This window comes from Sceloporus undulatus, chromosome 5, assembly GCF_019175285.1.
Source record: "Sceloporus undulatus isolate JIND9_A2432 ecotype Alabama chromosome 5, SceUnd_v1.1, whole genome shotgun sequence".
Taxonomy (NCBI): domain Eukaryota; kingdom Metazoa; phylum Chordata; class Lepidosauria; order Squamata; family Phrynosomatidae; genus Sceloporus; species Sceloporus undulatus.
This window is the reverse complement of record NC_056526.1, coordinates 75,372,529-75,385,998: the sequence shown is the minus strand read 5'-3', so window position 1 is coordinate 75,385,998 and position 13,470 is coordinate 75,372,529. Positions and strand designations below refer to the sequence as shown.

Genomic DNA, 13,470 nt, shown 5'->3' with positions numbered 1-13,470 from the left:
AAATAAAAATCATGATATATAAATTCAATCTAGACAATGAGGAAATTGAAATAGTTAAATAATTTCCATACCTAGGATCAAATATAAATTGGAGTGATGACTGCAGTCAATAAATAAGATTAGTTATGGGGAGGTCAGCTAAGAAAGAACTTAGAAGGGCTCCTGAAGACTAAAGATATACAACTGAGTACAAAAGGCAAAATTGTTCAAGCCATTGTATTCCCCATCACCATGTATGGATGCAGCAGTCAAAGAAGCAGACAGAAGGAAAATCAACTCATCTGAGATGTGGTACTCGAGAAGAGTGCATAAGAGACTATGGACAACCAAAATGATAATCAGATGGGTCTTGGAACAGATCAAGCCAGAAATCTCCTTAGAAGCTAAGATGATTAAATTGAGGCTGACGTACTTTGGGCATATATAGAGAAGGCATTGATCACTGGAAAAGACAATAATGTTAAAAAAGGTAGAGGGGAGAAGGAGAGTAAGACCACATGCCAGATGGATGGACTCAATCAGAGGGGGGACATGGACATCAGCTTGCAGGAACTGAGTAGAGAAGTGGAGGGCAGAGGTTCTTGGAGTTGTCTCATCGACAGGTTTGCTATGAATCAAAGTTGACTCGAGGGCAGATAACAATAAACAAACAATTTAAAGACATAGCAAATTTGAACTAACTGCTTTAATTTAAATAGAAACACATCCCCTCTCACGACATTGTAAAAGACTATGACCAGGTGGCTCATGTGCCTGTTGAGTCTACTGACCCGGTTCTAAGTACTGATGGACAACCTCAAGACCACTTCTCTCTCATTTTTCTGAGGGTTTTGATTTTTAAACTAGACACATGCTGATTTTCAAACAAAAAGCTAGTCAGACAAACAGAAGATGCTTTTTAAAGTGGGGGATATCCCCCGTGAAATAGATTGCTCCTTATAATTTTTACTCTAAAATACACGTGATGTGAATGTACCACTTTCCCTTTAAAAACTGACTTCTTGCTTTTCAGTAAAACATTTAATCTAAGGCAGGAGGGAGCCCTAGAAATGTTCACCCTCAATCATCTAAAAACAAAGCAAAACCAAACCAAACAACCCCAGCCTACAAGACTACATAGCTTTGTGGGGGGGGGGGGGGAGGGGTTCGGTACCTGAATATTTCTTGTGGCCATGTTGCCAACCCTTTTCCTTAGTTGTTTTTGTGTATGCCAAGAAAGTGCCAAAAATTCAAAGACTCAGAAGATTCAGACTGGGTTTTTTTGAAGGCTTAAAAAACACGATAAAAGGTGCTCACAAGCAACATTTTGGGGCCAGATGTGGAATGTAATACGGTGTAAGAATTATTATTTTCCTTTTATGTATAGTTAAAAAAAACCTCACCCTGCTCTTCTGTTTTATTCTCACAACTGTGAAGTAGGGAAGGCTTAGATATGAGAGACCCTGACTGCATCTGACTGACTGACTGCAGAAATAATCCACTTTGACATTGCTCAATGCTATGGAATTTTGGAAACCGTAGTCTGTTGTGGTGCAGACTCTGACAGAGAAAGCCAAATGTCTCACAAAACTATAGTCCCCAGAATTCCATAGCACTGAGTCATGGCAGTTATAGTGGTGTCAAACTGGATTATTTCTGCAGTGTGGTTGAACCCTGGGAGGCCTTAAGAAAGCCACCATCTCTCAGTCTAACAGAAACATTCTAAAGATAAACAAATTTAATATATTGATAAAGAATTAATGATTTAAAAATCCACCAATTTGTACAACTAAATTGTACAAAACAGCAATCTAAAATGTAACAAGATAAGTGCTAAGTAATTTAAAATGTATTTATGTGTTTGATTTAAGAGCACAATGTGTGTGTGTGTGGGGGTGTGTGTAATGATTAGGCTGAACATTAGGGAGAACTAATAATGGAATGTTTTACACATCTGTATTTCCTCCTTACTGACAACATAGCAAAATTCACAAAGTACAGTCAAATCTGAAAGAGGATAGAGAACTATGAAACAGCATCACACTTCATAAAGGAACCGTGGAATGGCCTACAAGTTCCAACAGATGGAGAGTGAAGATTCTGTCATAAAATCTGCATTTTATTTGTGCATTAAAGCACTTCCCAACCAAATCTTCCAACCTAGGAACTGCCAAATGAAGAATTCCTACACTCCAGCTATGTTATAATATTGAAAAGCTGCTCATGAAAACACAGCGAAAAGAATTTCCGAAAGTCATTAAAATGGTAGCTTGCTGAGAAGTTGTGGCAAAAAAGCCTGAGGTGTCCCAACCCAGGAAACTTTGGGAGGAAAAAGTTGATTCTCTGTCTTTTCTTTTTCTCCTTGCCTTGCTAATTAAAGAAGGAGCTGGGAAAGCCAACGACATAGAGGGGCGGCAAGCCAAGTCTCAGCACTCTTCTGCTTTCTTTGACCTGTGTTTCATTTTACACTTTTCAAGGACTGCATGCTTTTCTGCAACAGGATTAAGATGATTTCGAATGCAACTTGAAGTGAAAGTTATTTCAGAGTGAGGGGGAAATATGTTTTCGGTGCATCAAGGACTTTTGAATAGCTTAGAGGTATAGAACATACAGCAAGGACAGATCTAGGCTTAGACCTAAGAAAAGGTTCAGGCAGGACAAACATCAATCTGATCCATAATGCAAAGCTCTACAGAACATTTAAATTCCAAAACAGACAATAATGGTGACCCAAAACCTAACCTTCAGCAGTACAGCAAAGAATTTAAAGGGATGTTGCTCAGCTATGGAGCTATGCAATTTGGCCTTGACAGCAAGATGAAATATTAGTGTTGTGCCACCTAGGCCTTGTTGTTGTTGTTGTTGTTGTTGTTTTGTTGTGCACCTTCAAGTCATTTCCAATTTATGGCAACTCTAAGGCAAAGCTATCATGGGGTTTTCTTGGCAAGATTTGTTCAGAGGGGAGTTTGCCTTTGCCTTCCTCTCAGGCTGAGAGAGTGTGACTTGCCCATGGGCACCCAGTGGGTTTCCATGGCTTAATGGGGATTCAAACTCTGGTATTCAGAATTGTAGTCCAATACTCAAACCACTACACCACACTGGCTCTTGCCACCTAGGCTAAACTATGCTAAACACTAGATTGCACTGCAAACAGCCACCTTTAGGTTTTCATTCAGCTCATGCAGAAAGGTTTCTTTCAGCAATCTGATTCTGTTGGTTGCAAAAATCTTTTTAAAGAAAGAGGACAGCCAGTGAACTGTCTTTAAAAGAACACAAACACACAAAAGTAAACTCATTCCTATATATGAAGAATCTAGGTATACCATCATCCAAAAATACCTTTGGGAAGTAGTGTATTCCATTATTTTTGTCATTTGCTTTCAAGTCAGCTTTGACCCATGGCGATCTTATGTATGAGAGACCTCCAAGTCACCCTGTCCTGAATCGCTTTGCTCATCCACTGCAGACTCATGGCTGTGGTTTGTCTGATTAAGTCTATCCACTTGGAAAGCAGTCTTCCTCTTTTCCCACTTTCACTTTACCAAGCATTATAGCCTTTTCTAGTGAGTTCTTTCTTCTCATGATACGGCCAAAATATGACAACTTCAGTTGTCATATTTAGTCATCTCTGCTTTCAGGCAGAGTTTGGCCCTGATCTGATCTATGACCCATCCATTGATCTTTTTAGCAGTTTGTGGTATTTGTAAGACTCTTTTCCAGCACCACATCTCAAATGAGTTGATTTTTTTCTTATCAGTTTTCTTCACTGTCCAGCTTTCATAACCACACATAGAAACAGGGCACAACCAAGCCTAACTTTTGTATTTAATGATGTATCTTTATACTTCAGATTCTTGTCTAGTTCCTTCATAGTTGCCCTTCCAAGTCCTAGTTTTATTATTTCTTGACGGCACTCTCCACTCTGATTGATGATTGAGTCCAAGTATGGAAAATCTTGAACTATTTTGACCTTTTAACCATCTGCTTTAAAGTAGTCACATACTCATATACTCCAGAGGAAAAATCATATTGAAATAGTAAGTATATTTATAATAGTGAGAGGTATACCTATACTGGTGGAGCCTTCGTCCTCAAGGAGGTATCAGTGATTACAGAACCCATGTCCAATTTGCACCAAAGCCAGGGAAAAAATGCTGCCTGATAGTTCTCTAACTGTAGTACTAGTTGAAACGCATACATTTCTGTTGTTATTGCTGATCTGATTTCCCCCCATAACTTATGCTTTTATACTCCATTGATATATTTATGCAGAAGGAAGTCTCTCCCCTCCCCTCTTTCTAGATGCTAAAGATGTAGAAATGACTTTGTCAATTTTCTCATTTTTATTATTCCAAAATCCTTGTGAGGTAGGTTTATGAGGTAGGTTTAGACCCTAAGCCTATCATTCAAATATGAGGACTTGAGTTGGTACAAGTTCACTTAATGAGCTTCATATGTGAATAGAGAACTGACCTTGGTCTCCAAATATTCTCAGTAGTGCACCACATTGCTTCTCTCCTTACACTTGAAATGGGGAAACAACAAATGGAATCCCTGATTTCCTGATAGAAATATTGGGTTTTCAATTCTAATTAGCCAACCTTTGACTTTAATTTCAGCTCGTAAAGGAATAAGAGAAAACATGATACTCTCCACATTGGAATATGTCCAACTGAGAAAACATAACAACAAAATAGTTGATGCTGGAAATCTCAAGCTAAATAAATCAGGAGTCAGTATCTCTCAAACACATACAGTTTTTTCCCCCTCATCACAAGAAGTCAATGTAATTTGAGAACAGTGTGGTTCTTGAAGGTTCTGCAGTCTTCACAAATTGAGAAAAATTTGCTACACGTTGTATCTATAGACATCAATTTTGAGTCAACAGTAACATCTCACTGGAATTAACCATATTCACAGTACAACTGTAGGGAGCATTCAGGAATGCAAGAAGGCCTGGTGGGTTGAAGATGGCAAACTAATATTTTAATACATTTTAAAAAAACTATCTTTTCTGATTTCTCTGAAGGAAACTCAAAACAAGTACAGATATTTGCCTGGAAAATGGACTGATTCAATGAATTAAGTTACCATTTGCATAGCATATCTTCTTGTCAGAGATAAAATGTCTCCTTTCAATAGAAGAGGAATAAAGTCCAGTTCATTCTGGAACTATTTAGACTTGAAAATGAGGGAAGAGGGATAACAGATCTGATTCCCCCAACTGCCTAATGGAAATGTTGGGCCGTAATTCTTATTAGGAGTTTCTGGGCAGATGATCAATGTCATTCACATTAAAGGAATGGAGAAGCTGTACTACAATACAAAGGACATATCTTTGTATACTATTTCACCCTTTGTGAATTTCAGATGAATTGTGTTCCTGACGTACAATAATCCTGCCACTAATGTACAGAGGGTCTTTGGGACATGATGCATTACTTTCTACTAAAGTATGATCAACTCTACATATACAACTAAGGTGGTTTCTCATGTGTGAAAAATACAGTGGACCCTTGTTATACACTGGGGTTTGGTTCCACTATCCCCCGTGTATAACAAAATCCATGTATGCTCAAGTCCCATTAAATATAATGAGATAGCAAAATGGTGTCCCTTATAAAAAATGGAAAATCAAGGTTTGATATTTGAAATTTATACTTTTTTGGAACATTTTCAAACTGTGGATACTTGAATCTGGGTATAAAAATCTGTGTGTACGAAGGGCTGACTGTATACTACTCCTGGTACTACAGACAAAGCATCCTAAAAAATGAACTTATTATTAACCCTCAGACCATCCCTGCATCAGTTACATTAAATGTGAGAACACAGGCAGAATAGGGTTCCATATTTATTTCTGTTTATAACTTAGCACAGCTATATTACACCCACTCTACGTATTTTTATTTTTCCTTACTGTAGTCATATCCATATCCTGCAATTAAAATCCCACCAGTATTGATTGCTATATCCAAGCTTATGCACAGAAAGGCCATTGAGTGTGACACTTTAGCCTCTCTACTGATTCCAGAAGTTTCTGGGTAAAGAGTAACATTTTGCTTAATGGACCATTTATCATAAGTTCTATTCATGCAGAAGTTGCATCATAACCCTGGGCTCTAAGTAACATGCAAGCTTCAGGACTGTTATATCTATAACAGAGTTTTTCAAAACAGGGCAAGAGGCATTTTTGACAGCCTTTAATGCTGTTTCTCAAATCTGTTCCTTCTTAAGCCATTTTGTCATTTGCTTCTGCAGAATTCTGCCACCTCAATTCCACATGGTCTGTTTCCTCAATGGCTACAAGCATCAGTTGTGGAAACAAGGAAAGTCTACTGAGTTCTGAAGAAGCAGTGGGGAAGAGGGCTAAAAAAAGAACCAAATTTAAGACAGCACAAAAAAGCATTGAGGGGATAGTCACAAGTTTACAGTTCTGAAGACCTGAGACAAAAAGGATTTAAGATACAGTAAAACACCTCCTCACTGTTTCTCTGGATTTCAAGTTATTCTTTCCCCCATGGCATTAATTAACCTCTAATCAGGAATTTCACTGATGAAAAGCCCACAGTTCCCTTAAGCTTGGATCTGAAAAAACTGTAGCAGCAAAAGTTAAAGAGCAGTCTGGTTTAAGAGATGTTGATATACAGTGATAGAAAGCAGAGTTGCCCTGCAACTCTAGAATATTTTGCTTACTAACAGGAAGGGGGGAAAGTAATAAACTGTTTTATCACCACTGATAAATTTCATAGTAATGCTTTTTTCTAGAGTGTAAGTCAATGAAATATAGCATCCATTTAAACAAGAGATAAAATTTTTAGATGAACATATTTCTTTGTGCATTGTAACATTAGATCCAATATAATAAATACTAAAAGGAAACAAATGAATTCAAAAGTATTTAGACTCAAGATTCAACAGGGTTCCTTAGTTTCTTCCCTGACCCCTATTACGGTCATCTTGTGGTGCGAAATATCTGAACCAGAAGTTTTCTCCAGCATATATTTTTAACAGATAGGGTGGAGTTGCAGGAAGGTGGGGAGATAATTGATTCTGAAGAAGATAGTGGGACCCAGTGGAAGTACATCATTGGATCCTGACCCAGGTTTTTAATTCTTTTCTACAGTGTAAACAGTATCATTCTAAAGACTGTTATATTTTCCTTATTATAATTTACCCTGGTTTTAATACCACACACATCTATGAAAACAGAGGAAAGATCACCAAGACTTGATCATCACATGTTAAATGGACATGCATGTGTTGTGATATTTTGTTTTTAACTGTCCTGCAGCATGAAAAATTTCCTAACATATCAGTTTCTTAAGAATGTTGGGAGTGCCACTGACTTAATGGAGCTCTCTTGCCTATAGATTTTGCTAATAAGATATGAAGCAAACACACACATACATTTTATTTAGTGCTTCATCCATTGACACAACAAAAGAGTACTTGGGAATTGCTGGGTTATACACACACAAGCATAATTCAAGTACAATTTACCTTATAATGATCCAGATTCTTTCCTTGAAAAAATACTTTTGTTGAGACTTCCATTGGTATTATTTCAGGGTTGGGATTTAGAAAGTGTGGACATTCGTCTGCCTAGAAGATAAACATTTTATACATAATAAAAAAAACACAAACCCAGACTTCTTCCATCACAAAACATCAGAACATGTTTTGGATAACAGGTTTTTGTTTTTATGTTCTAAAGGTACATGCTCTACATGCGTAGTACAGAATGACAAATTTTATTGCAATATACCAAATCAGACTTGCTAAAAATTATGACAACGAACACCAAACTACTCTGTCCATTTCTAAGGTTTCCACCTATTAGAATACAGCAGTAAAATGAGTAGCAAGGGAAACAAATTGTTCCTTAATCACATTAACTAATGTCTAAGATTCAGTTTCATGGAAGTAAAAATCACTTTAGCGATTCGGATTAAGTGGGAACCATGTGGTTTAAACCAGATTGTACCGAATCATGATCCGGTTTAAACCATAATGGGAATGAGGCCCCGGATGTCATGACTGTAGTTTTGACTACAGTACTATAGCCCAGAGGTGTCCTGGGTGTATCCTGTCCTCTGCAGCTAATCACTGGATTGTGGACTGCAGCATCTAGAAGGTTAATTGTATGTATGGGGGAAGGGGAGAGAATACATTGACAGAATGCTCTGCCCCACCAAGCCTAATGTAGGATCTTGACCATTGTCTCATAATCTGATAAGAAACATGGAAGGGAAGAAAATACTTTTGGGATTCAGAGAAACTTCATAACACTGAGACATTTTCATATCCCTATGTACTGTAAGTATTTTAATAAGACCTACTCATAATAGTTTATAGTTTTACCATGTTTTGTTTAATTGCATTTTCATCTGGAGATGCGTCTTCACAGATATGGTTCTCCCTGTCCCATTGGCAATTCCATTTACTGCTTGCACAAGAATAGCACCTGCATGGATAAACGTGAACATCAGTGGGTGGGGAATCCATTCTTTGTAAACCTTACTTACCATTTTATACAGCAATAAATATCTTCATTTACAGGAATTAACAACAACAACTACAACAACATGGATAACATGAACAACCATGTATCATGATTCCTCCTGTACCCTAGCCATAATTTTAGGTTAGAAAAAAGTGGACTCAGAAAAAAATTATAACTACACCAAGTTATAAATTCAGGAATCTAAGAAGAGCTTTATCTTCATGGGACAAAAGACTGTATTAAAATATGATTAGTTTCAGCCATAGCTTTTCCAGCACAGACAAAAATAAAATGGACAGAAAAATATAAAGGTTGAATAAGTGACCATATATAAGTAATGTGGATATTTGCAAATGGTTACTGTGTCAGCCATCCTCATACAAATCAGGGGACACTTAAACTTTGCTTTGAGTGAGCTTGATTTTGCAAGCCAAGAAAACAATTTCTTTGTGCCTTCTCAAGTATACAGTTGACAAAACAAAGGTGGACAGAACTCAGTGTTAACATAGATATATTATCAATGAAGGTCATATGCAGTAGATAAGAAATATCATCAAGACCAAGCAAACAACAATAACAAAAAGAAAATGAAGTATGATGTGTCCCCTAAAACATACCTTATGGATCCTGACCAAAGTATTCAGTGAGGCAAAAATGTTGTTTAAAAAAGGTACACTTTTTCCCCATACAAACTGGGGCATAATATATACCGTATATATTAACAAGTGTCTGCACCTGTCTGGCCAGTGTCCACAGTGAAGTCTTCCCCCTTCTTTGAGAAAACTAACATTCAAATCTGTTTAATATTTGTGTGTATATGTCATGAAGGACAGAAAGAAAAAGAATTAGGGTAACTAGCTAAATACGTACGGTTCATTTTCAATACGATGTATTGCTTCTCCACAGTCATAAAAAGGATATGTACCCGATGCAAAAAATATATTATCACCAAAGGTGAGATCCAGAGGAACCAAGACATAATCTACAAAAAATTATTAAAGATTAATTTGATTAAGGATGTTTTTATAATTTATGCAACACTAATGTTTCAGTGTTAACAATAGTACAATGTCAATGCCTATTCAAGTCTTTATATGCTCTACTGAAGCATTTTGTAGTGTGATTCTTCTGTCTAAATGAAATTGCATTAAATGGTCAGCAGATAAAAGGACAGAAAGGAAATGGTAAAATATGGTAAAATATTTAGAAGTTCCATTACAGTAGGGAGATGTTTCTTTCAAAGGGATAAATATTGAATTACTGAAAATGTAACTCTGAAGACAAAGAAAAATAAATAAGATGTATTAATTCAGATGGAAATTTAAAAACTCCCTTTCTTGAATACAATATGCAGTATATGGACAGTATGCATCACTTGACTTTCATGAATTTTACACTAAGAATAAAACAGATTATGTTAGGATTTGTGAAGTAACTAGTATGTACTCAAAATAGTAAACTAACCATATCATTTTTAGAAATATACTTCCTCTATTAAAAGATTTCTAATCTGGATTATAACTGAATGAAAGCTGAAGATCTATATATAGAAATTGGGACTTCCTCAGTGAGACTCTCAGCTATTCCTCTTACGGAAATCATTAAACCCCTCTGACAAGCTATTTCACAAGCTATTGAGCAATATCAAACTCAGCTTTCCTCTAACAGCTTTTTGAAAGAGTGGTGACAGCTTAGATTTAAGCCCACTTTATGAAAAATTCTGCTGAAAATTCCATGTTGTTTTTCACTTTAGTTTATATTCAGGGGTCAGATGAAAATTGGACTTTAAAAAAGGTGACATTTAATTCAGAGTTCTAGCTTTTAAAAACTGATATTTACAAAGAACACAAATTACTTGTCAAATCATCTCAGGAGAAATGAGGATGTGTTTGGAAACATTTGTTACACATTTCACTAGGACCCACTTACTCAGCTGCAACAGTCTTCTTGTAGCCAAGTATGTGTTTTTAACTTGACAGGAAAAAAATAATGTATAGGAAAGCCACAGATGAACAAATTTGTTGTAAGTTCAAAAATTATCACGCAACAATAGGCATAACTTCTTTAAATGGCTGCATCTTTGGAATCTTGTACACAGTGGAGATGTTGCTCAAAAATGCAGTGACAACAAGGGAAAAGGCACAAAGAACCCCTTCCACTGCAAACATAACCTTGATGTTCCCTCATAGCTGTTGTGCATATACAATTGGGCCTTTGTACCCATGGGGATGCATTCTGCCCTTTCCTCTGTGGCAGATATGACACAATGCAGGACCTCAAGTCCCACTGTCCCTAATGGTGGTGTGATATGCACAGGCCACTATTGGGTTTGCTGTTCATGGATGATTAAATCCGCAGATGGCAAGTCTGTAGATAGCGAGGCCCCACTGTAGTGTGAATTTCTTAAATTTTGAAACTCATTCCCTAGGAAACTAGGATTGCTACCTCCTTGCTTTCGTTCCAGCAGCAGGTGAAAATTCTTTCAATGCCATCAAGAATTTAGGAACTGACTGTGAGGGATTTTAATAATGTTGATTTTTTAATATGATTTTAAATGTGTAGATTGTTTGTGTGAGAGAGAGATTGTGTTTGGTTTTAATAATTCGCAGGGTGCCTTGGTTACCAAAACTGGGATGGGATATAAACAAACATAATGTGATTTTCAGAAGGGAGGCCTCCATATGTACACATGTGTACTACAGCAGGACTTACGTACTTCCTATGTTGCCTTCATAGGATTTTGCTTGACCTTGGAAACAATGAGATGCAGACTTGCTTCACTTTATTAACAAGCATGAAAAACATCCTCAGTGTTAACTCTATAACTTTTTATGTTATTTTGGCTTTGCCAATTAGAGCTCACCTGTGTGCATTGTGGCTTTTTGCGGTTTTAGATTGAAAAATAAATGTGGCAAACTCAAGCAGTGCATAAAGCATGAAGCCTTTTCTCCTTCTTCTCAGAAGCACTGACAGCCAATTCCCTTTTTGAGGGAAGTTGATGTCAATGTTTCCAAGGAAAAAACGGATTGCAGTGCAAAGAGAAATGGACTGGAAAAAAGAGCTTGTGCCTTCCTTGCAACTAGTAAAGTATCCTGCATCAAACTTTGAAAAGCATGGGAATATAATGAGCATGAGGCGCTGCTGCCTCTTTACCTTGTCCTTTTGTTGTTGGAGGGATTTCGTGAGGAGGGTGACAAATAATAGCCTCTCCTTGTAACTCTGCCTGGTGGATCATTTCACCAAAACGACATGAAAGCTGGTCATCTTCATTCAAATCTGGTAGAGGAGTTACGGTCAATTCCACCTGGAATCACAATAACAACAAGACTGATGGAAAGCAAGAAATATGGGCAAAGCTATCAACATCCTAGTAGAACTAGAGTGAAATTGTAGCACAGATAAAAGGAAATGCAGAAGTGAGAAAAAAATCTTACCACTACATGCAAATTTTAACACCACAGTAAAAAGCCTTTCACCCATAATTCTGCAAAATGACTTTACCATGCCATTACAGAATTCCTGATGCACTGGTAGGACTTTGTGTTGGGTGGGGGGGAGGAGTACACTGCAAAAGGCACACAGAAGAATAATGTTCTAGGCCAACTATTTTTATTTTGGTATACAGAATAGGCTTAAAATATTTTGGTCATAAAATGACAGAAAATGGAATAACCAACATGATTGAAATGATACACGGGTAAAAGATTTTATGGCTTTCACAATGGTAGCCAGTATTCTCAGGGGGAGTTTGTCCCAAGAATAACACAAATGTCAAATAATCTGAAATGTCCTCAGAAATTTGTGGTTTCTCTCAGAAATATTTCCTTAGGCAAAAGATTGTAGCTCTTTGAGCTACTAAGCTGTTAAATCCCCACTCTGTTTCACTAATGATATTAGGCTATGTCGCCATAGGAATTTCTATACATTAAAAATGGAGGGATGTACATACAATTGAGAGACAGTGTGGTGTAATGGTTTGAGCACTGGACTACGATTTTGGACATCAAGGTTTGATTTCCCTCCGGCCATGAAAACCTACTGGGCTATCTTGGGTGAGTCAGCCTCCCCAGGGAGTTTAAGATTATTTAAGACCTTATGGCTTTAGGGTTACCATCAGAAATGACTTGTAGGTACACTACAAAGCCAACAACAACCATACAAAAATCTTAGAAAAACTATTAAAAGATATGACAATGATAGTTTCCAAGTAGCTGCGAAAGCAGAGGGTACAGAGGTTTGACCGAAATTGTAATTTGGGTGGGCTTTAAAAAAAGTTGGGGAGTTTATTTTATTGCTTCTAATTTAATTTATGTATTAATCTCCATTGTTCTTTGAAGAGTGTATGCCACTGGCAGGCCCTTATTTTATTTTATTTGATTGTATGTACAGCGCTGTGTAAACCTACAGTGCTTTACAAATAAATAAATAAATAAATAAATGGATGAGCTGAGAATGCTGTGTTGTTTGTAGGTTCGGATGTTTCTGTTGTGCTGAATAACCACCTGTCCTTTTTCAAGAGATCTCCCTCTCTATGAAAGAGGTAGCTGATCGCCATGAGTGTAGGAAAGTAGGAATTTCTGAGAAATGCAGGGCTCCAGGAGGTGTTTTTGGTAGGGGTTTTTTTTGTGAAACTCCTTGAAGTGAGATTGCAATGCACAGAAGAAAGTCACAAGAATTGCAAAATAAAGAAAACATACAGTTTTGCCATCTTTTTTCAGCTAAGTAAACACAGAAACCCCACAGCTCTGCACTCTGATACATATGTCAGAAATTTCTCACCACTTTCCACAATTTTTTCCTTTTTTCCATCCCTTCCTTGAAGCAATGACACAATTAATTAGAAAATACTGGTGCAGTGTCATCTGCTCCTACTTCTTGTGAATGTTACAGTTAGAAAATAATCGAAAAACATGTTTTTAAAGGTCATGAAACCTTGATGAGAAATATTCCAGACTGACAAGAATTGTTGTAGCTTTTGACATAAT

At 37.0% G+C, this 13,470-nt stretch overlaps 1 protein-coding gene across 1 annotated transcript in view; it reads right to left on the bottom strand.

Moving 5' to 3' along the window:
* Positions 1–13,470, bottom strand: part of PLXNB2 (plexin B2) — a 397,958-nt gene that overhangs the window by 89,497 nt on the left and 294,991 nt on the right. Inside the window, exons 9-12 of the mRNA XM_042469905.1 lie at positions 11,639–11,789; positions 9,356–9,467; positions 8,344–8,446; positions 7,483–7,584 (exon numbers count right to left, since the gene is read on the bottom strand). Of these exons, the coding sequence (XP_042325839.1) occupies positions 7,483–7,584; positions 8,344–8,446; positions 9,356–9,467; positions 11,639–11,789 (468 nt within the window). The remainder of the gene's footprint in view (positions 1–7,482; positions 7,585–8,343; positions 8,447–9,355; positions 9,468–11,638; positions 11,790–13,470) is intronic.